Here is a 23,345-nt window from a genome sequence, read left to right as displayed (position 1 = left end):
TGCTCCTTCCTACTGCTGAAGGATACATTTTATTCAACCTTTACATAACAGCTTGTCATATCATATTTAATTGGATTTGCTGCATTAATGTGGAATATCAGGTTTGCTTCAGGATTTTATGGAAGAAAGCAACACTTAAAAAGAAACCCCAAACCAAAATAAATTATCATTTCTGAAAACAGTTTGCACAGAAACTCAAAATGTTCACGAAGCTATTGCTATTTGTGCCAAAGCCAATCATTTTTAAATGCCAACCCAAAACCAAATGTGAAAACAAACCATCTCACACATGGAATGAATTTGTTAATGAAAACATCCACCAAACACTTAAAATATGCAGCCTCTTTCACTGGCTTGCATCATCACTGAGGTCAACCAAGGATGCCCAATCCATCATTATGCCCTTCTTGCGTTCTCTCACCACCACTTACATGGATTGGCGCCATCAGCTACTATTAGCATACGGAGCGAGGAAAGGTTGATATCTCGTTGATCTCTATGTGCTACTAATGCCCAGTGCATATCCCTGGATTTTACACAGGCAACTTTTGCTGGAGAGGAGAAGAGAGGAAAAAGTTCAATTTGAGCTTGAAAAGTTCGACACTTAGTTAAGTACACAATAAATCTCATAAGACACGCCACAAACAAACAGGAAGATGCAGAAGATTGGCATTTATTACTATGGTAAACAGAGGAAAATCCCAGTTTAGAAGTGTATGCTTTATAGCCTTCAGGGGTGAGGTATGTGTGGGAGGAAAATACATCCCAATACATCTTCCCAGCAAAAAAGGAAAACAGTGTGTGCATTCCCAAAGACATTTTTACCATGTTTTTATATCTTTTTGGGCCATTTTCGGCCAATGAAAGCCCTTTTTAAACAATATAAACAAATGTAACTCACTCCTTTTTTAAAAAAGGTCTCTCATGAGTCTAATTTAGGGGCCCAAAACATAGTGATAATGCCTTTAACTTTCTATAGCTGTGGTTCTCAACCTGTGGGTCTCCAGGTGTTTTGGCCTACAACTCCCAAAAATCCCAGGCAGTTTACCAGCTGTTAGGACTTCTGGGAGTTGAAGGCAAAACATCTGGAGAACCACAGGTTGAGAACCATTGCTCTATAGGATATTTTGGGAGAAATTGTAGTTTTATTTTAAATTGATCCCTGAGGAATTTCAGCCATCACCCTCACCAGCCAACATCATAGGTTAGATCTCCCCATGATGACCATCTCCCATCTGTTCAAAGCATGCAAGTATAGAAAGGTAACTCTTACCTTTGTACTGGCAAACCTTCTGTATCCATGAAAGTGGGTTCACTTTCATTAACGAATATGGGATGCTTATGACATGCATCATGTTCATTACACTCTGAAATCAAATCAAGGGAATATGGGTTTCAACAATAATAATGAAACAAATGGTCTACAATCTCAAAATCTTCTCCGTGTTGATAGCTGCCAATGTTTTGCTTTCTCAGCTCAATTCTGACAAGTCTGAAAAATCAGGAAAATGAACAGAGGTTTGGGTTTTTTTTGGGGGGGGGGTTGACCCTTAAATGAATGAGTGTTACCCAGAAAAACTACTTGCCTGGCTTCATTTTACCGAAATCCAAAGGCAATGCAAGAATAGGCTTTAAGCTGTGAATATACTATGGTCAACATTGATCTAAATTGTAGAATTAATAGTTTGACACCAAAGCGTGATGGGGCCTCATCAAACAAGAACTGAACAATGGCAGTTAAATTAATTTATTCTATAGTGTAGATACACCCTGAAAAAGCATTACTCCTCTGTTTTTAAAACCTCCATTTTCAGGAGTTGTACATCTTCAATTAAAATAATAGAGTTGGAAGAGACCTCGTGGGCCATCCAGTCTAATCCCCTGCCAAGTACCAGGAAAATTGCATTCAAAGCACCCCCTACAGATGGCCATCCAGCCTCTGTTTAAAAGCCTCCAAGGAAGGAGCCTCCACCACATTTGAACTGTTGAACAGCTCTCACAGTTTGGAAGTTCTTCCTAATGTTCCTAATGTTCAAGTGGAATCTCCTTTCCTCTAGTTCGAAGCCATTGTTCTGCATCCTAGTATTCAGGGTAGCAGAAAACAAGCTTGCTCCCTTCTCCCTTTGACTTTCCTTCATATAATTATACATAGCTATCATGTCTCCTCTCAGTTTTTAAAACATCCACTTTCAGGAGTTGTACCTCTTCAATTTTTATACAATGAGTTAAGAGGAGTTGTTTGACATTTTCCAAGGCTGCTCACTGTTGAACAAAGAAACCTACATTCAACAGGAATTTGGAAAGGTTTCCTCTCTAGCCAGCATCGATGCCAGTAAATTGCCCTTGCTTTTTTTGGAGGGGGGGGGATTCTGGGAGTTGCAGTCCAAACAGTAATGCTTTCATACTCTGACTCTAGCACTTCCAGTGTTGCTATGTTTTGTGCTGCAGGCACTTAAAATTAGAAGGATGATAATTGACCCCGCAAGGAAATGTGGTTAGAGCAACATGTTACAGCTGAAATGCTACTAGACTTGTAATGTGCCCCTCCCATCCCCTTTAGTGCCCCCCCCCATGCCTTGATCCCTCCTATCAGTCTTCACCCCCCCCCCCTCGGTTCCATACTTCTTACATTAACCTGTGTTTTAAACTGTTTTCTAATCTGGGGAGCTGTGTTTCCCCTTCCCAGGGCACTCAGTGACCATAATAAAGAATTGTATTGTGATGCTTTGAAGCTCTTTTGCCAGTTGTTGTCCTTGCCCCAATAACTTCCTGCTAAGAAAAAAACCCCAATTAATTTCTGTATGATTGGATTGCACCTATGGCATTTCCTAGGATACGTCTCCCCACAAAATAATCTCGAATCAGATTGCAAATGTGAAATAGATAAATCCCATTCTTCAATAGCGACTGCATGAAGCACGACTCACCGTAAGAATCCCATGCCACAAGCCAACATCCTTCTTGAAATCTAACACGTTCACAATTGTTTCAGCTGTACAATAAAAGAAGGGTTAGTGACAGAGTTATAAAACAGCCTGAAAAAAAACCTTCAGTTTAAGAAATAATTGAATACACATTCAATTGCCAAAAAATTGCCAAAAGAGGAACTGCAGAACCATTTGAGACAAATTGTTACTGACTGATTGCTCTTGGCTAAACTGTTGTTCCCTTTCTCTTTGACTCTTGTTTTCATTTGTATTACCTCTCATAATCAATTGTTTGTATGGAAACAGAAGTGTTTTTTATTTTAAAAATGTAGAAAATACCTATGAAAGAATACAATTTTAGGAAAAAGGACAACTCCACCTATACAGTTGTCAGATGTCTCTGCAACATGACTCATGATACATATCTCAAAGGCCAATGCACTCTCTTTAATGTGAGCAAGCATCAGAGCCCAGGAATTCTTCTACAGAAAAATTCCCTCTTCTATATTAATCCAAAACACAGAAAGATTACAATCCATGACACAAGCCTATCGGGACAGTTAAAATCAGCCTACATCCTATCCATGATCTTCCAACCAGAAACTCATTTATCTTGGTGCAACAGTCATTTCAACTGCTATGTAGTGTGCCAAGGATGAACAAATCCCATGAAATTCAGTTTTCCAAAGACAGGTCAAACCAATCATTGCTTGGGAATGATAGCTCTTCCATCTCTAAGCTAAATCTAGAAAGAACAGTTAGCATACTACATAGTATTTAAATTACTTCTTTTAGGAAGGAAACTTGCTGAAATACCTTCTGTATATCCACAGGCTTGTGTAAGAGCTTGACAATGGGTCAGCAGTGCAATTCTTGTCACCGTAACCCCGAGAACACTTCCATCTTTGCATGTTTTGTACTGCCAAGTAAATAAATAAGTATATACATAATTTTTTTTTAAAAAAAAATCCACATCAAGGCTGAATCAGGAGGGACAATCAACCGAGAGAGGACAGAATGAAAGGGCAGTGATTCTCAAGCTCTAAATCCCAAGGTACTCCCCACCTAAACAGGCATTTCTGGTATCCACCCAAACATACTAAAAGTGACACAGGCAATTTTTCTTTACAGACAGTCTCCAAGTTATGAACAGGATGAGTTCTGTAGGTTTGTTCTTAAGTTGAATTTGTTGGAATAAGTACATTTCAAAGTGAAACTCCAGCCAAAAATGTATATTGTTTAGCTTTGGATAGGACAGGGAAGGGTTAATATTCCTGTGGTGTTTGTTTTGCTGTCTGTGCTCCTGTTCAGGAGATTTTAGCACAATTTCTGTCCCTGTGATAACTGGATTTTGAAAAATTTTGCTTGTGGAAACAAGGATTGGAGACACCTTTTCAGTTGAGACACCTTCAGTTGAGACAACTCTTTCAGGAGTGAATTTCCCTTCCGATTGATAGATATCTCTTGCTACCTGTTGTCCCTGTTTTTAACTATGAGTTGGATGTTCATAACCTGGGGACTGGCTGTATAAGGGAAGGAATGCATCTCTGGGCTTTTCCAGATTCATCTAAATTGGTGGTTTTTAACCTGTGGTCTGCGGACCACCAGTGGGCTGCATGGACGAAAATCTGGTCAATGAGCCTCCTTCCTTTAATTTAATTTAATTTAATTTAATTGCGCTCCTTTCACACTGCCTACCACTCCTTCCCTGTCGCTGACCATGGCACATGTTCTGTATCAGAAGCTAGAGCTGATGTGGTCTATCCAATGCAATTTTCGGAATCAGCACCCCAAACCACATCTAAAGTTGATCAAAAACTTATTCATAATCCTTTTGGTACTAATGTTGAAGAGTGGTCCCTGGTCAAGTGGTCCCTGGCCAAAAAAAGTTGGGAACCACTGATCTAAATAAATTTGAGTTCTTGTGATAACACTCCTTGCATTATTCCAATGGTTGTTGTTGCTGCCTTCTCCTTTTATTCCTTTGGTGGAATGCTTGTAGCAATTTTTTGGATCAGCAATTGGGTTATTTGAATTTTTTAAAAGCCAGGATGCAGTTTTCTGAAATGCTCCTAAGGGTTGAAGTACAAATGTTCTCCAGTTAAAAAATAATTTAGAGTTAGTGAGGTAGACTGCAGAAGTACCATTTCATGGGTGCCTTGCTGCACTGTAATACAGGATGCCCCCCCCCCCCAAATAATTGCCATGCATAGGGAAATGAGAAATTGTAGCTATTGTAGCTATTGTTGTTGTTGTTGTTGTTGTTGTTGTTATTATTATTATTATTATTATTATTTTACCAACATAAATGCACAGTATGTCACAGCAAATGAGATTTATATGCTGGAATTTGTATGAAAAAATCACAAATCGAACACTTCCCAGGCGTCTAGGACTGTGTGATGTATTTTCAAATGATGCATGCAGATCCAAGTAAGGTGGATTTTTGCAGTTGACAGATCGTGATTTTGTTGATGTTTATTGTTTCCAAATGCCGGCTGAGATCTTTTGGCACAGCACCCAGTGCGCCAATGACCACTAGGACCACCTGTACTGGTTTATGCCAGAGCCTTTGCAGTTCGATTTTGCGGTCTTGATAGCGGCTGAGTTTTTCCTGTTGTTTTTCCTCAATGCGACTGTCACCTGGTATGGTGACATCTATAATCCAGACTGTTTTCTTTTCCACAATCATGATGTCTGGTGTATTGTGTTCCAAAACATTGTCAGTCTGGATTCGAAAGTCCCACAGTATTTTTGCATGTTAATTTTCCATGATCTTTGCAGGTTTATGATCCCACCAATTCTTTACTGCTGGCAGGTGGTACTTGTGACATAAGTTCTAGTGAATCTATTATTATTATTATGATTATGATTATGATGATGATAATTATTATTATTATACCCCGCTTTATCTTTCCCGAAGGATATTTTAACATAAAAGCATTAGCATGCAATTCAAAATGAACAAATATGCAAACATCAAAACAGAATTACATATGAAGAGTATTTTAAAAATTCAGTTAAAATCCATTAAAACATATTCAAGTTAAAAACCACAGCTAAATATACCTTTATTTACAAAATATTCATTACAAAATTTTACAAAACTCTTTCAGTGTTTTATATATATTTATATATATGCGGACATAAATATTAAAATATTGAAAAAATATAATGTAATATAATATATTTTTCTTAATTTTTCCTATGGATGGAGACCTTTGGGACACCCTGTATAATAACTCTGGTGATAGATAGATAGATAGATAGATAGATAGATAGACAGACAGACAGATGGAAAGGAAAGGAAAGGAAAGGAAAGGAAAGGAAAGGAAAGGAAGGGGCACTTTTTGCTGATATATCTCAGAACTAAAAATAAAACCCACTTGAGAATAGGAATAAAAAACTGAAGCTGGCACTGGGAATTGCCTGTAAATTGTGTGGGTCAGCAAGGACATCTTGCACACAAATATAGATAGATAAACTTGTTAACAATATCAACTAACTGTCCATCTGGAGAAAACCTCTGCACAAGAAACAGCATAGATGCTTCCTCTTATGCTTAGTCTTATATGTAATCAAAGTCAGGCAGCAGAATGAATGGCTAATGTACATTTTAAGGTATTAGCTCTACTTGAACCCCTGCTGATTCTGGGAAGCAGAAGATAAGATCTCATCTCACTTAACAGCAGGGCATAGAAAAGTAGCCATACTGGATCGGGGATCCTGGGAGTTATAGATGAAAAATAGTAGCATTTCCAAGCTCTGTGAAGCAGTAAGTCATTGTTTCTGCCCTTCTAACATTAACCAGCATCCCCATTAAAAATTAAAACACAACCAAAGCCATATATTATTCAACCACTAGGCTTTCAGGTTTTCTTTGCCAGCGGCCTGCTTCTGCATCCACATATCCTGCTAATTCTTTACACATCCTCTGCCTTCCATTATCCCTTATTCCCTAAAGAACCAGACAAAACTATTAAAAAACAACAACCTGGTATCAATACTTTATCAGGTCTGAACTGGCTTCAGTGGTAGGAATGAGTCTAAGTGCTGAATTGATCAGTCCTGATCCCTGGGGCTTTCCAGTCTGAAACCCTAGCAATACAGTAACCTGACTTATACCAACCAGGCTAGAATATTTGTTCTGCTGCACTCTGACTGATAGTGGCTCTCCAACAGAAGTCTTTCTCACCACCTCCTACTGGTACTATTGAACTAGGATGATCACATATTGACCCTATAACCATCCACATGCAGGGCCTTCCTTTTTTAAAAAACTACTTTGGAACAATCACTTTTGGGAACTCTACTTCCAGAGACAAACTCCATCAATTTCTCATCTTGTGTTTGGAGAAGGGCTGGTTGTGATGGAAAACTGCACTGGACACAAGTGGGCCAGACTGGAAAAAGCACGTAGCAGAGGAAGTGGCAATCTTCCTTGTGAGCCAGCATAGCTGGAAATGTTGCAGGAGGAGAAGTCTGGGGATAAAGCAGGTGGCACCAAGTGGTCTTTATACTTATGTCCTAGAGCACTGGCCCACCCACATCAATGGTAAAGGTAAAGGTAAGGGCTTCCCCTTGACATTAAATCAACCCTGGGGGATGGTGCTCATCTCAATTTCTAAGCTGAAGAGCTGCCGTTGTCCGTAGATGCCTCCAAGGTCATGTGGCCAGCATGACTGCATGGAGCGCCGTTACTTTCCCACCAAAGTGGTACCTATTGACTTACTCCCATTTGCATGTTTTCAAATTGCTAGGTTGGCAGGAGCTGGGGCTAACAGCAGAGCCTCACCCCGCTCCCCGGATTTGAACCATCAACCTTCCGGTCAGCAAGTTCAGGAGCTCAGCAGTTTAACTCGATGCGCCACTGGAGGCTCCTGGTCAATGGTAGCTATGTTATTTTTCTAGACTGGATGGGCAATTGTGAGTTAGGTTAGAGTACTGTATTATCAATCCATTCTCATTGTACCCATTCTCACACGTCCTTTACAAAGGATTTGCCTTCAAATGACCTACAATGCTCTATTTGGAACAGGGGAGTATTTTGCTATATTTTAAGGGCTTCTTGGGACATTTCCGGAGTAGGTGGGGGAAATGTCCCAAAATATGGCAGAAATGTCCTCTATGTCTCCCAGAGTGTATTGGTCTGGGGGAAAAAATCACTCAACAAAGTAGTCCCAGGGGTGGTGAAAGTAAACATATACCTGCTGAAATTGGATAAAGGTTAAAAAAACCCCCTGAAAATGGGTTTCTATGTAAAAATATTCAAAGCGATATCAGCTGCAAATGATATGTCTTTTATCCCTTCATATTGAGGAAAATGTACACTGAGGATGTTCCAAATTCTTTGAACCATGAACAGATTGGAGGCTCAATGTTTGACGAAAGCCAGCACATGTATAATATGACATTTAAAGAAGTAAGGAATGTGATATCCTCAACACAGGGAAAATATTCAACCCAGAGAGAGAGGACAAGCAACACATATATGCATGTACACACAGACACTAAATTCACCTCAATGTAAGCTGTGTCGTTGTTTGCATCTTTGATATGTGGAAACCAATCTCGAGGAGGTTTCGAAAGATGTTTTGACTCCGTGACAAACCACAGCAGTTTCGGCCAGCCTTGGATAGAAAACATAAAGCTTGAGTCATTTCTTTATTTTAGGCATCCCCGCTAAAGCAGCAGCCAGGCAGAAACAATAAAATAGCCATTCTTAACCTGAAATATATGTAATCTCTAGAGGGGTTTATGGATGTAATTCAGGTCTCTGAATCAATCATAAAAACTGGGGTTTTCCCCCCTTTGATTTTCTTCCTGTTACTTTGATTCTTTTTTTTCTACCACAGTAAATCTTAAGGTGCAAATTCAGCCTGGATTCTTTTTAATGAATAATGAGGCATAAATCTAACCTGCAGGAGAGAACTGATGAGCATGTATTAAAACTCAAAGCAAAGCAGGAGACAAATATTCACATGCTGATAGATGATTGCTTGCTTTATTTGTTTTTGAAACCAAATAAAGTGTGTTTCGACCACTGACAGAGCTGGCCTTCCTCATGGCCGATCAATATAGTTCTTTCCATTTCCTTGCAATGTGCATGAAGACATCGTGCGAGCCTACCTACCTTTAAACTGTGGTATTTCCCCCGTGGGGCTCTTAGGCAGTCCTTTATGGCACGCATCACTAGTCAAGGCCACAGTGACACCACAGCTGCCAAGCAAGAAGCCTATCTGTTGGCTTCCTGCATCCTAGTTGAAGACAAAGCAAGAGAGGACCCATGAAAATAAATCACAGAGGTAATGAGAAGGTCACTTCAAATAAAACACAGTTATGCAAAAGGCACTGGGCTTTGCTTAGCAAACCAAATGTGTTTTAAAGAAATCTGCTGTCATAATCTGAGCAAATTTACTATATTTAGTACCTTTGAGTTTTTGAGACAGAGGCCAAGAATATCACATCCTGAGAATTACACCTTGCTTTTTAAAAAACTAATTAAAATTCAATGGAAATTCCCAAAGTTCCCATTATTATTATTATTATTATTATTATTATTGCTGTTTTAGTTAATGTTTTTGAGGGGCTCTGGGAAATCTAAATTGAGCTCACAGATGCCTATGGCAGAGAAGAGAAAAGGCCTGTCTTAGGAAGAAGATTTAGGAAGAAGGTGTAAGCCAATTTAATTTATCCTTATGTAGCAAAAAAACAAAAAACAAAACCCTCACAAATTTAGTCCAACTTCCATTATGCAAGAATGTGGAATCATAAAATCAGATGTTGATTCTCAAAGGTAAGACAAAGTAGAAAGTAAGAGTTAATACACAGAATTCAGAGTTGTAAAATGTGATGACCTTGACAACTTTTTAAAAGAAACAGAACACAACAAAGCAAACCTTTGAGAAGCATTTATTTCAGTAATTTTTAATGATCAAGTTCAAAAACTGTCTCTGAAAACCAAAGGCTGAACAAATAATAGAAGACATTACTTGGAGGCTTTCTGGAGACATCTGGATGGTCATTCTTGGAAACAGATTATCAACACATATGGACTTTTGGTCACATTCAACAAAGCTTCTGTGGAAAGCAGACTGAATCCTCCCTAAAACGATTCCTCAAATGGTGCGCCATAGGTGGCCAATTGCTTTCATATCCACTTCAGGATTTATTCTAAGTGTTAAAGGAGAGACCCAAAGTGCTGGATTTATTTTAGGAACAGAATTTAGCACCTTGGGGCCCAACCAGACAATCCCTAAAATGCGCACCCTCCCACGTTTGAACGCCCCACGTAAAAGCCAATGGTTTAGGGACAAAGCAGGAAACCCTGCTTTGTCCTGAAGTAATTTGTCAGCTTTTAAAAGACCCGGGTCTTTCCAGCTGCAAGAGCTGAGTAGATGGGGACCAGAGATCACACTGAACAACTTCCAGTACCCATCCACACAGCTGTCTGTTTTTATAAGCTCTTAGCCCCTCACAAAAACCACTTAAAAGCATTTTAAAAAGGAAAATAATTCACCTGGCCACTATTCCCCCTTCTCCAGAGCTCTCCTGCAATGTACCAATGACGCGCCAGGGGAGGGGGGAGGAGGAAAATCACTCCTGCCCCCTTCTCCTGGCACATCATTGGTATCCGCCAGGAGAGCTCCACAGAAGGGGGAATGGCAGCCAGGTGAGTTTTCTTGGCGGTCACCCCCTTCCCCCCGGAAAGCACAACCTTTCGGGGGGGGGGGGACGGGACTTTAATCCAGGATTAATCCTAGGTTAAAGGGCTGTAAGGAACTGCCCTTGGATAGCTCCTTGACAATCCAAACTAAAACTCCATTTCTGACATGAAAAATTCCTCATGATGCTTGAGTTTGGATTTTTCCAAATAGGGAGCAGTTGCAATTTTTGGCAGCATTGAGTCAAAGAAGTATAACTGCCATTGTATAGTTTACCATTCTTGCCTCTTCTCCTTTTCGTCACATAGGTAAAACATATAAACATATGTTCTGTCTTGACAAAAAACTAGTTAGAAAGGAGAAGATGCCTCTTCTGTTTTTGGCTCCCTTGTTTCAATGTATACAGCCAATCAATGTTATTTTTAAAAGGACTTAAATTATGCATATGGAACCCCCTTGATATGCAACATGAATCTGTTCAAGAGTTCAATATCCTAATTTGTACATACATGCTTTAAACTGCTCCAAGTAGAAAATAATTTCAAAGCAAAAAAAAGAGAATTTTGCAGAGAGCATTAAACATTACAGTGATCTGATCACAAAGCAAAGAAATTCTGCAAGAGAGAAGTGAGAGAAACAAGAGGATGGGAAAAATTTAGTTGCTATCAACATAAATAATATTATAGACAGATCTGATTTCCGCAGCTTATTCAGTTTTGTTTTGTACATACAGTTAAAGTGTTTACTAAGTTATTTGACTCAGATAAAAGACATGCATCAATCCCCCACTTCGTTGCGCCAGCTTCCCCCCATCCTATTTGAGGAAATGTTTTACTGAGTTGATGAGTGTGTGTATATTGAATTTCGAATGACATGATGGGATGAGAAACTAATTCATGATTGACTTGTATAACCTTTTTCAAAGTTCAGACATCCAGCACGTTCTCAACTCTATTTGCATTTTCTGCTTATTGTAATCATTATTAGATATTTATTTCCAGTTTGGACATACTTTTGCAAGAAAAGTCTTCAGAAATGAGCTCTCATTTGGTTTGGCTTCTATGAAAATCCAGACAGAAGGAGGAGTCCCCTTTTTAAGATAAATAGAAAGAGATAAAGAGGATGAAATTATGCCATTTTGGGGGAAAACGGTGCATGCTGCGCTGTCAAGTAGCTCAAGGAGGACCTGAATTAGCCAGGGCCTAGGAAATCTACAAAAGGCATTAATACATGGCAGCAGATAAGCTAAAAATGCATCCTACAATAGGCTGGGATTGATGTTATCAGCTTGCCACTTCTTTCCTTCATCCATTCCTAAAAATAAAGTTTCTCTCTTTCCTTGTTGTTACTAAATCTCACTTCTAATGTCATCATTTACAAGTCATGCCAGTGGTTTCTTAGCCAAAGTAAATCATTCTGACTTTGAATAGCAGCATTCCAAGGTCAACACATTCCTGTAATTTCCTTACCTATTAAGATCCTTCCCTTGACTTATTCCCAGGGCAAGTTAAAGAAAGATAGATAGACAGGTAGAATTTACATTCACAAGCCCAAAGTCAATGTTAGAACAGGGGCTTTAACATTTGCAAATCCAGCTTTAGTTGCTTGGGCTTCCTGACACACAGATAATACTCAATCTACCATCTTGGTTTCGAAACAAAGGTGCGTAAGAAAAGCATGTACTCCATAGGATGTGTGATAAGCTCTCTATATCTCTCTTCTGAACTTGATATGGAAGAGGTGGAAAGGCATAAAAGAGGAGAAGAAAATTCTACATATATAAAATATTGCTTATTGCTCAAATGTATCTCAAGTAACATCAACCTCCGGGGCACTGCACAATAAACACTGCTCTGTGTTCCATACGTTTTCTCCACAGTTCAAGAAAGCATTTGAAGAATACAAAGCATCACGCAGGCATATAGGACTTAATAAGTACACTGATTTATAGGTTTTCTTTCCTTCTGCTTTGGATATCACTCACAAAATCCTCTTTTGGCAAAGTAGCGTATACAGTAGTGTTTCTCAATTTTCCTAATGACGCGACCCCTTAATATAGTTCCACATGTTGTGGTGATCCCCAACCATAACATTATTTTCATTGCTACTTCACAACTCTAATTTTGCTACTGTTATGAATTGTAATGTAAATATCTGATATGCAAGATGTATTTTCATTCACTGGACCAAATTTGGCACAAATACCCAATACGCCCAAATTTGAATACTGGTCGAGTTGTGGTGACTGATTTTATCATTGGGAGTTGTAGTCACTGGGATTTATAGTTAACCTACAATCAAAGAGCGTTCTGAACTCCACAAACAATGGAATCGAGCAAACCTTGGTACACAGAACTCCTATGACCAACAAAAGCACTGGAAGGGTCTAGTGGGCATTGAGTTTGGGAGTTGTAGTTCACCTACATCCAGAGGACACTGTGGACTCAAACAATGATGGCTCTGGACCAAACTTGGCACGAATATGGCCAAATGTGAACACTGGTGGAGGTTGAGTAAAACAGACCTTGACATTTGGGAGTTGTAGTTGCTGGGATTTACAGTTCACCTACAATCAAAGATTATTCTGAACCCCAACAATGATAGAATTGGGCCACACTTCCCACACAAAACTCCCATGACGAACAGAAAATACTGTGTTTAATGATGGTCTTTGGTGACCCCTTTGACACCCCCCTCATGACCCCCCCAGAGGTCCCAACCCCCAAGTCGAGAAACACTGCTATACGGCCTGTCAACTGACAGCTCTCCACCTCAAACTCCTTTAGAAAAGCACTTTACCTGCAGAGAGACTTGTAGTATTGTTTGGACTGGGGAAAAAAAAACTCAGTCAGTTCAGAAACACTGACAGTTATTCTGGAGATGGCCAGGTTTAATGACAAAAAGGCAAAGTGACCTTTACACAGAGAGATGTCCTCTCCCACTGGTTTGTCAAAATAGTTCCCCTTGTTTATGGAGGGCTTGAGGCAGATTCAATAGGAAAATATGCAACATTACCAGAGAGAGAAAGGGGGAGAGAGGTGATCTCCTGGAAAAACAACAAGTCCTGTCAATTCTGTGGTGCTAATCACCTTTTTTGGGCAGGTGAAGAAGACAGAAGGGGAGGGAGACTAACTGCCTTGAATACAAATTGGTATGATTTGCTATTTCAAAACCTAGTAGTACCTCACCTTCAAGCCTTAAAATCCTTCCAAAGGATTACTGAATGCTGCGTGTCACTAGAGGGTAAACAGACATTATTATTTTATGTGTGCATATCCACACAGGTTTTCATCCTATAGTCTCCAGCCCTGTCTTACAGAGAAAACAAATACCTGCCCAGACTTTTCATTAAAACAAAGCAATGGAAAATATTTGTTCCTGACTTCTATTTCTCAGGTAATTCAGCAGCTGTGCCTCCAAGGTATTCGAGGGTCTTGGCCTACGCAAAACTTACAGCCAGCTGGAAATGACAGGCATTTCCTTGTACGCTGCCTTCCCAGGAATGTTTTCCCTAAGAAAAGAGAGGGAGTCAATGGACAAGGTCATAGAATGACTGGCTAGATTCTTAGGTTTCTGCAGCTTTGTGACATTGAAAACCAATGTGCCAATTATAACTCAGCTTAGGTTTATTTACATGACTCCTGCTCTAAGCAAAATCCAACAATTCAGGTGAAGGCAACTGAAGAATGTTGTTCACTTAGTTCTCTCATTTCTACTAGGACCTCATACTTGTTCTCTTGTCCTAAGTTAGGATTGGAAAGTACATTGAGAAAAGCAGCATTAGAGCATAGTCCTCAATTGGTTGTAAAATTCAACCACTAGAAAATGCCTACTCAACCCTGCCCCAAGGAAACCCAATAAAAACCAGGACAAGCGTATCATAAAAACCAGGACTGTGGCACAGCTGGCTGGGAGTCAGCTGCATTAAGATCACTACTGACCAAAAGGTCATGAGTTCGAAGCCAGCCCGGGTCGGAGTGAGCTTCCGACCAATTTGTGTAGCTTGCTGTTGATCTTTGCAGCCCGAAAGACAGTTGCATCTGTCAAGATACCGCATATGCGGGGAGGCTAATTTAACTAATTTATGACACCATAAAAATCTCCAGCTAGCATGCAAAGAATGAGGAAGTACTTCATCAGTGTCACAGATGGATGGTGAAGTGACAGCTTCCCTGGTGGCCAGAATACCCTCATCAAAAGCTGGAATGTTAAGTAGCCTCTGTGTGTCTCTCTGTGTGTATGTGTGTGTGTGTGTGTGTGTGTGTGTGTGTGTGTGTGTTGTGTGTCTATGGCATTGAATGTTTGCCATGCATATGTATATTGTAATTCGCCATGAGTCCCCTGCGGGGTGAAAAGGAAGGAATATAAATACTGTAAATAAATAAATAAATAAATAAATAAAGTATAAAGCATTGTGGAACAGGTGCATGTAATATCAAAAAGAGGTACAGGAAACTCATAGCACCTTTACCATCAACTGTGGGGAGCTTTTGGGGAGTACAGCCCAATTCATTAGATGAATCTTCCCAGCAGTAAGACCCCAAACCAACTTGGGGTCACACCCGATGTCTTTTTATGTTAAGATTAACCCAGTTATCTCTTTGAATAGTATCATAACAAGATGCCATAACCTAGAAGTATTGGTAATGTAGTAGTAACACAGAACGAACAACAATGGTAAGTGCATTACTTCTGGACTAATGCCATTACTAACTGCAATTATTTTTGAAAAACAAACATAATGAATGAGAATAGTGTTGTGGTTTTGGTGGGGCACAATAAGTAATGTTGACTCTTACCCCTACATTTTATTTGGGAGGTTCAATTGGGGACTTCCTTTGGCTTTTTTAAATATAAGGGAGCAGAAAAAAAATAAAACAAAGGCAACCAAAAAGAAGTGCAACAATACAGAGAATAATTAGTTATCCTTATCATAACTAAGTAACTTTGTAGGAGTAATTAGTTGTCCCTACTATAATCAAGTAATTTTCTAAGCAACTACGTTGAAGCCAATAGATGCTCTTGCAAATAGCATTAACTTAGAAATCAAACAGGAAATTAATTAAGATAAACGAGGTAAGGGCAAAGCAGAGGAGCAAAGAAGGGAAGTTGAACTTTTAGAAGCAGCTTGAAAGTGGAAGAGATAAGGAAGGGTGAGATAAGGAAGTGGGAAGAGGGAAGCAGTGGGCTTTAATAAGGAAACAATGGGAACGAGAAGTTACACAAAATAAACACATGGTAAAAAGGTGAGAGACTTGAGAAGGTAGAATTTGCATTTTTCAGCCAAATCAATTATCACATATAGATTAACACAGTTCTCACCATGTTTACAAGGAGAGAGAACAATAGTGGGAAGGACCCTTCACAGAACTAGTAAGGAATGGACCATATATATTAGATGATATTAAGGTTCTGAGTCAACGTTGTACCGTAACAATTCCTTATGTGGTGCTCTTGAGATTTTTAGACTATGTGTGCCTTTGAGATTTCCAGTATCTCAACCTTAGGCTGATAGAAGTTGAAGTTCAAAAATCAGTAGGATGTCGAGTTGGTAAAGGTTGAAAAGAGCCTTCAGCTGGTCAAGTCCACTTCACTCCCACTTAAATGTAATTTTTCTCCTAAAGCCTTTTGCCACTGTATCTATTGCATAAACCTAACAGTGACCAAATTATATTTGATCTGCAACCTTATGTCTCATGAACCATGAAATTCTAACAAGTGAAATACATCCACAGACAGAAGGAGTGCTACACCGAGATGGAGCGACAGGAAACACAATAGGTCATTAGCATGACAATGCACACAACAGAGCCTCCAGACAATGTGAGATAGAAATCAGGTACTGAAACTGATTAAGCAGAACTCTTTTGGGGATGGTCCATCCATGAAGTGCAATTTCACTTCATTAGTTGCACTCCATTTCCTGCTGTATGTAAGCAAACGCAGGTAATAAACACAAACACACACATTGCCAAGACTACAAATTCTTATTTGTCAAGAAGACCACAAATACTAGGTAGCTGCTGTAATGTTTTTCTGTGTCACAATGCAATACACAATCTCCTCAAATTATCTTTATACTTTTGTGACAGCATGATATTTATTTTCAATAGCAGTCTTGATATGATTCAAGCCCACTGTCTAAACGCTTCCAGTTACTTTCACAAACATTTCAACAGAAAAGGCAGAGTAAGACACGCAATTATTTTTGGCACATTTTTCTGCAGATGTCTATTCAGATGTATGCAAAGATAACCTTATGAAATTCTTATGGTCAAGTCCTCATATACAGAATGGAGCACCTATACATTATTTGGGGCTGGGAGAGGGAGGAAAGGATGAAATCTGGTGGGTGCTGCTTCACATGTCATTTTTATTCGTGCCAAAAAGAAACATCTTTATTGAATTTCATCTTTTCTACAGTACTATAGTGTCCTGAATTTAAAACTGGGCTGTTGTGCAGCTAGTTAGTAGCCAGTTGCATTAAATCACCACTGACCAAGAAGTCATGAGTTCGAAGCCAGCCTAGGTTGGAGTAAGCTCCCGACCATTAATAGTCTAGCTTGCTGTTGACCTATGCAGCCCAAAAGACAGTTGCATCAGTCAAGTAGGAAGTTTAGATACCGTTTTATGCAGGAAGGCTAATTTAACTAATTTACAACACCATAAAACCTTCCAGCAGCATGCAGAAGAATGAGGAAGTACTCCATCAAAGGACCCGATGTCACAAGTGGATGGTGAACCAGCAGCTCCCCCTGTGGCTGAAACCGAACATACCTTCATGAAGCCAGAAAAGCTGGAATGTTAAATTGCCTCTGTGTCTGTCTATATATAAGCTGTATGTCTAAATGGCATTGAATAAATAAATAAATGTTGAATTTTGCAAACACAAATGCAAATATGAAAAAAATCAATATTTGTCACAATCTATTTAAACCTCACAGAAATGAAAATATCACCAGAAAGGCTGTAGATTCCATAGAACTGATTTTCTCTCTCTCTCTCTCTCTCTCTCTCTCTCTCTCAGAAAAGCAAGTTAACTTAACCAAGATTCATCTAGTCTAACATCCATTCCAGCTTCTCTGTGTCCTTAATAACTTTGCTAGACAGCCATCTAATATTCATACTAATGCAGGAAAAACTAAAATGTGCTACACTAAAAAAGTCCTTTTTTGTTAACTCTATAGAGGTCATGATTCAACACTAATCAGTGTATCTGCAATATAGTCAATCTAGTTTTGAAACCAACTAAACAACACAAACAGAACTTCCATTTTTAGCTGATCCCAAAGAGTATTGCTATTTTTCCACTACAACTAAATTGCCTTTTGAAGTTTCTCTCAAGAATAAATGCATTTAGGAATAGCTTTGCCCAAATGCATGATCCAAAGAACTAATTCAAAACCAACTCTGAAAATGAGTCAGTCTCTTCCACATGAGGATACAATTATTACATATCATATACACTCTGGAGTAGCTCTTTCAAGTCCCCATAAATATAGGTCTAAATATAATTGTCTGTTACATCAATTGTCTGTTACATCAATGTCAGCTTAGCAAGTCCACAATTGTGTATGTTTCATTTATTTTGTGGGTGAATTCCATTTGGAGCTGGGCATAATGTGCTAACTGAACACTGGCAAGATTGCAACTGTCTTTAAGTTTTCTGAAGAACTAAAGTAAATGTTGGAAGTCTTGCCAATATAGCACCTTGGCCAGAAATTTAAGAGCAAAACAATAGTGTAAGCAAGTCTTCCACTTTCCCAGGTTTGCAGGATTAGAGCCACTAAGTAATTCTCAGGAGCCCCTGGTAGCGCAATGGATTAAACCCTTGTGCTAGCAGGACTGCCGACCGAAAGGTTGGCAGTTCGAATCCAGAGAGCGGGGTGAGTTCCTGTCTGTCAGCTCCAGCTTCTCATGCAGGGACATGAGGGAAGCCTCCCACAGAATGATAAAACATCCAGGTGTCACTTGCGCAATGTCTTTGCAGATGGCCAATTCTCTCACACCAGAACAGACTTGCAATTTCTCATTTCACTACTGACACGAAAAGAGTAACTCTCAGTCTAAATTCAAGCCAAACCCAATTCTACTTAGCAGATAATTTTTATCTACCTTCCTGGTGTTTCATGCTTACTTTAAGAGAACAATCATAATTGATAGCCCTTCTCAGAATTTGGTGTGCAATTGATACTGCTATTTCTCCATGTAAACCAGTGGTGGCTCACATTTGGTCTTCCAAGTGTTTTGGACTTCAGCCCCCAGAATTCCTGAGCATTATTAGAGAAGCTGGCCAGGGCTTCTGGGAGTCCCAAACACCTGGAGGACCAAAGGTTGGACCACCATTGATGTAAACAATGTTGTTCTTTCGGGAATCCTGTCTTGACATGGAACACAAAGCATCAAAAGAAATGAGAACTTATGGGCAGCTCCTACAATTACTAATCAAATGAGATCATAAAGCAAGTCTTCCTTTTCCTCTTTAAGAGACTCTTTTGTGGGAAGGAAAGAAGAAGCAAGAAGTGGGGTTACAACTTCACCTGTATAAATCATAAAATTCTGCGAGTGAAGCAAAACACTTGTACAGTAAAAGCTCCATCTAGAAGAACTCTGACTACCTCTAAGTGGTGTCCTTAATGTGTTCATTGCACTTGAACTATCTGTAGCATATACAGCTTGTAGACAGTTTTCAAACAAAATCAAATACATAAAATACAGATGAGTTCCAGTGAAGCTCAGATGGATTAACTAGACCATGCATATAAGGACTATCTTCTATTTTTTTTAAAAAGTTACGTAAGAATCCCTACACATGTTTCATTCCATCTCCAAATCTGTGACCCACTCAGGTGGTCATGTCCTGTGACAATTTGTTCTGACAGCAATTGCAACAAAGACAAGGAGAGGCATTTTTCTCTTACCTTTCTGGTAAGTGGCACTTCAATAGGAACAGGGACAACTTCTGCAAGTAAGCAGCCATAAAATGCTACCATAAAAGCAGCAGGGTCATTGTTGGGGAATACTAGCGCTACCTATAAAACAACAGGAGGGAAAACGATTAAGTACAGTCTCAGAACATATTTTCCTACTTTTGGCTAATGCACAAGAAAAATTTCATGTCTGGGAAACACAACAATTTCAATTGGATATGTTAGATTTTCAGAGAAAGTAAGTCACACCGGAGATGTTGACATCAGAAACAAGGAGCAATGAGATTTTATAAAAGCAAGCTACACTTAACAAGAAGCTATTGTACCTTTGACTTATGAAAGATGTACTGCTGATGTCAACTATCCTAGTAGGCTTTCAGACAGTTAATACCTGAAGACAGATGGCCCTAATGGCAATGGAATAGTGAATTTATTCTGTGTTTTAGTACAAATTTTAAAAGAGTTGTGTTGTCGAAGACTTTCAAGGCCAGAATTACTGGGTTGCTGTGAGTTTCCCAGGCTGAATGGTCATGTTTAAAAGAGTTGTCCAAGTTCAAACTGAATTTAGAGTTGTTTTATTAGCACACTAACACGAGAGCAAACATTCAAACGTTAATGAATAATAATGGAAGATTAAACAAAAAATATACACATCGACATGTCATCGCTACTTCCTCTAAGTAAGTAACAGTAGCAGTCCAAAACATCTGGAAGGCCAAAGTTTGCCTATGCCTGGATTAGATCCATTGGGTTCCCTGATTGTCCAATTTTAACTTAATCAGACTGTAACCCCACATGGTTTAAACTATTAATAGTGTAAGCACTGTGTTTTTAATCACTTGCAAAAGGTCACATTGATAAACTATTTAGCCACAGCCTTCCTACAACTACAAGAGGGCTCTCTCGGGTATATGGGATTGTGTGTGTGTTTCTCTGTGTGCCCACAAAATTACATTTCTGTATCAAGTTTATGTACATGAACAAAGGGGAACATTAAGGGAGTTATCCCAATTATAATTTTGTTTCACCTTACTGCCTTCACTCGATAAAAAAAAAACATGTAGCAGAAAGCCATTTCTCTTGTCAAACTTAGAAGCTATGCAATTAATTTCCCCTCCCATTCCAGTGCTACATTTCACTCCAATATTTTAAATTATATTTTTTCTATCAGCATATATAAAAGGAAATAAGTGTTATGTAGCACTGATATATGCCTCAGTCATACACACACAGGAAGCTGTTTCATACTGGTCCATCTACTACTGTCAGTTTTGGCCAGCAACTGCTCTCCAGAGTTTCAGGCATGATTCATTCCTAATCTTATCTAGTTAAATCAGGCATGGAGAAACTTCAGCCCTCCAGGTGTCCCACAAGTCCTAACGCTGCAGTGGTTCTCAACTTGTGAGTCCTCAGATGTTTTGTCCTCCAAGAAATCCTAACAGCTGGTAAACTGGCTGGGATTTCCAGGAGTTGTGGACCAAAACACCTGGGGACACACAGGTTGAAAACCACTGCCTGGTTTTCAACCTGTGTGTCCCCAGGTGTTTTGGCCCACAACAGGCTGTTAGGAAATGTGAAAGTTGAAGTCCAAAACATCTGGAAGGCCAAAGTTTGCCTATGCCTGGATTAGATCCATTGGGTTCCCTGATTGTTTCCCATTCAGGAATCTTCCAGCCACAACGCTGCTCACCTTTCAAAATCCAACAGAGTAGCATTCAGGGTATGTAGTATGGTCACTTTCCAGATTCTCTTTAAGGATTGTTTCTAAATCTATATTTTTCTAGGATTTTATTTATGTTTGTATGTATTTATTTAATGTGTTCTTCTGTTTTAGTCTATTTTTACTCATACAATCTCACATTAAATGATCAGTTTGCAATTGTTTTCTGACAATGACTTGTGAAAAAAGGCTCTCATAATGGCAGCCCATAATTTTGGTATTCCATTCTCAAGGATTTTCTTTCTTTTTTTCCACAAAACTTGTGCCCCTCCCTACATTCTTCAAGACTATCCTTGGTCACAGCTACCTTTTTCTCATTGGGCTGGTATTATAATTTGGCTGCTGGTATCACCCATTAAATATGTAAGGCCATATATGAAGACACCTACATGGACTACCTTGATTAGTATGATATTATTGCCTTTAAAACAGAAGGGAGACAAGAGAAATGAAGGAAATTAATTATGTATGTGTGTGTGTGTGTGTGTGTGTGTGTGTGTATTGGGGGGGGGGACTTTTTGAAATCCCATAAGATTTATCTCCATTGAAAAATTCTGGATCTTAATGTTTTGGTATATAACTGCATGTCATAACCTGGCTTTCACCCTCAGGATACAGTTAAGTACGTAACTGTTCCAAAAGTAATTTCAAGAAAAAGATTCACTGCTATACACAGTAATTTGAGGGAAGGCAAAGGCAGGCAGGATGTGCAGGGAAGAAACCTCTAGCTGTGCTGTCATCTTCCTGGTTTCTCTTGACTTATTTACTCTGCGGAGGGCTTCAGCCCACTATGGCTATGACTTAGAGACTTAAACACAGTCATAAATCAAGATGAAAGATTCTGGAAACTTGTTTTGGCTAAATGCCAAAGCAGACAGTGATTTAAATTAAACATCTGTTTGCAGTCTCTTTAGTTTTATTCTTCAGGATTACTTATGAAAACAAAAAATGCAGAAAATTGCATCTTTACTGAAGGGCCTGTACCAACATCATCCAGTCCCTTTGGGCAGCATTCTAAAGTTGAGAAGCTTTAAGATGGAAGAGGGAGAAATACTCCACAGCAATACCCTTCTGGTAAAGCCATAGGCTGCAATGGCTCCCAACCTTTGGTCATCCAGCTATTTGGAACTTTATCTCCCAGGAGAATCAAAGGTTGGGAACATGGAAGATCCTGTTGGAAGGGACTATTGTGGGGAGGGTGAACCAGTGGGTATTAGAAGGCTCTGAAGAACTTAGTCTAATCCTCCTCCACATTCATTAACATGGAAGATCCTGTTGGAAGGGACTATTGTGGGGAGGGTGAACCAGTGGGTATTAGAAGGCTCTGAAGAACTTAGTCTAATCCTCCTCCACATTCATTAACTCAGAATGGCTCGTTTTGCACTTGCCCAAGATCCTTCATCACCTGTATGCAAACTTTGTTCAATGGAGGCATTCAGGGAATGCATATTCATCAGACCAGACTTCTTTGAAGCTGTGAGACTGGTAGAAATTTAGGACATTGTTTATAGCTACTTATTTGCATTTATGCTGGGCTATTATTATTGTTTTATCTATCTTATAGTTCGCTTCAAACTTTCAGCACAAGGGACTTCAAAATGATGCACATTCTGTAACACAGTGTACATTTTTTTAACCATCAACAGAGACATTTCTGTCCAGAGTTATCAGTATTCTTATGCAAATTCACACAGAAACAACAGCTGTTTGAAGACTTGGACATCTTATGAGCTAGAAGTAAGATCAGACTGATTCCAAGAGAACATATTTGCATATTTGGCTCTAGGCGTAACAAGGCAGCATCCTAAAGCAATCAGGAAAAACCATTGGTATCATCATCATAGAGAAAATGTTTCTCAGGGCCATTTCCCAACAGAATTCCTACCCTACTATGAATTTCTTTGAATGTCTACGCAAGCGGCTGTGAATAGGTTGGGAGGCAAGACCGAGGCCTGCCCCCCACCATGGAAAGGGGCTACCCACATCCCTATTGTTTTGCCATCATGGTAGTCTATGGTATATACAAGATGGACAAGAGTGTGAAAAGGAAGAAATTACAAAGCAATCATGGGAGTCTAATTTGGTCCAAATCTAATACTGGCAT

At 39.3% G+C, this 23,345-nt stretch overlaps 1 protein-coding gene across 6 annotated transcripts in view; it reads right to left on the bottom strand.

Annotated features, from left to right (window-relative positions):
* The window catches only part of DIP2C (disco interacting protein 2 homolog C), a 339,072-nt gene that overhangs the window by 72,350 nt on the left and 243,377 nt on the right, over positions 1-23,345 (bottom strand). For 3 of the 6 annotated variants that reach the window (XM_060782554.2, XM_060782555.2, XM_060782558.2), the window contains 8 exons: positions 19,513-19,623; positions 11,604-11,681; positions 9,061-9,184; positions 8,448-8,557; positions 3,744-3,846; positions 2,928-2,992; positions 1,274-1,367; positions 432-551 (listed from right to left, as the gene is read on the bottom strand). In XM_060782554.2, coding sequence (XP_060638537.1) covers positions 432-551; positions 1,274-1,367; positions 2,928-2,992; positions 3,744-3,846; positions 8,448-8,557; positions 9,061-9,184; positions 11,604-11,681; positions 19,513-19,623 — 805 coding nt within the window. The remainder of the gene's footprint in view (positions 1-431; positions 552-1,273; positions 1,368-2,927; positions 2,993-3,743; positions 3,847-8,447; positions 8,558-9,060; positions 9,185-11,603; positions 11,682-19,512; positions 19,624-23,345) is intronic. The other 3 variants (XM_060782556.2, XM_060782557.2, XM_060782559.2) reach the window with 1 other exon arrangement.

This window comes from Anolis sagrei, chromosome 6 (assembly GCF_037176765.1).
Source record: "Anolis sagrei isolate rAnoSag1 chromosome 6, rAnoSag1.mat, whole genome shotgun sequence".
Taxonomy (NCBI): Eukaryota; Metazoa; Chordata; class Lepidosauria; order Squamata; family Dactyloidae; genus Anolis; species Anolis sagrei.
This window is presented reverse-complemented; position numbering and strand designations above follow the sequence as displayed.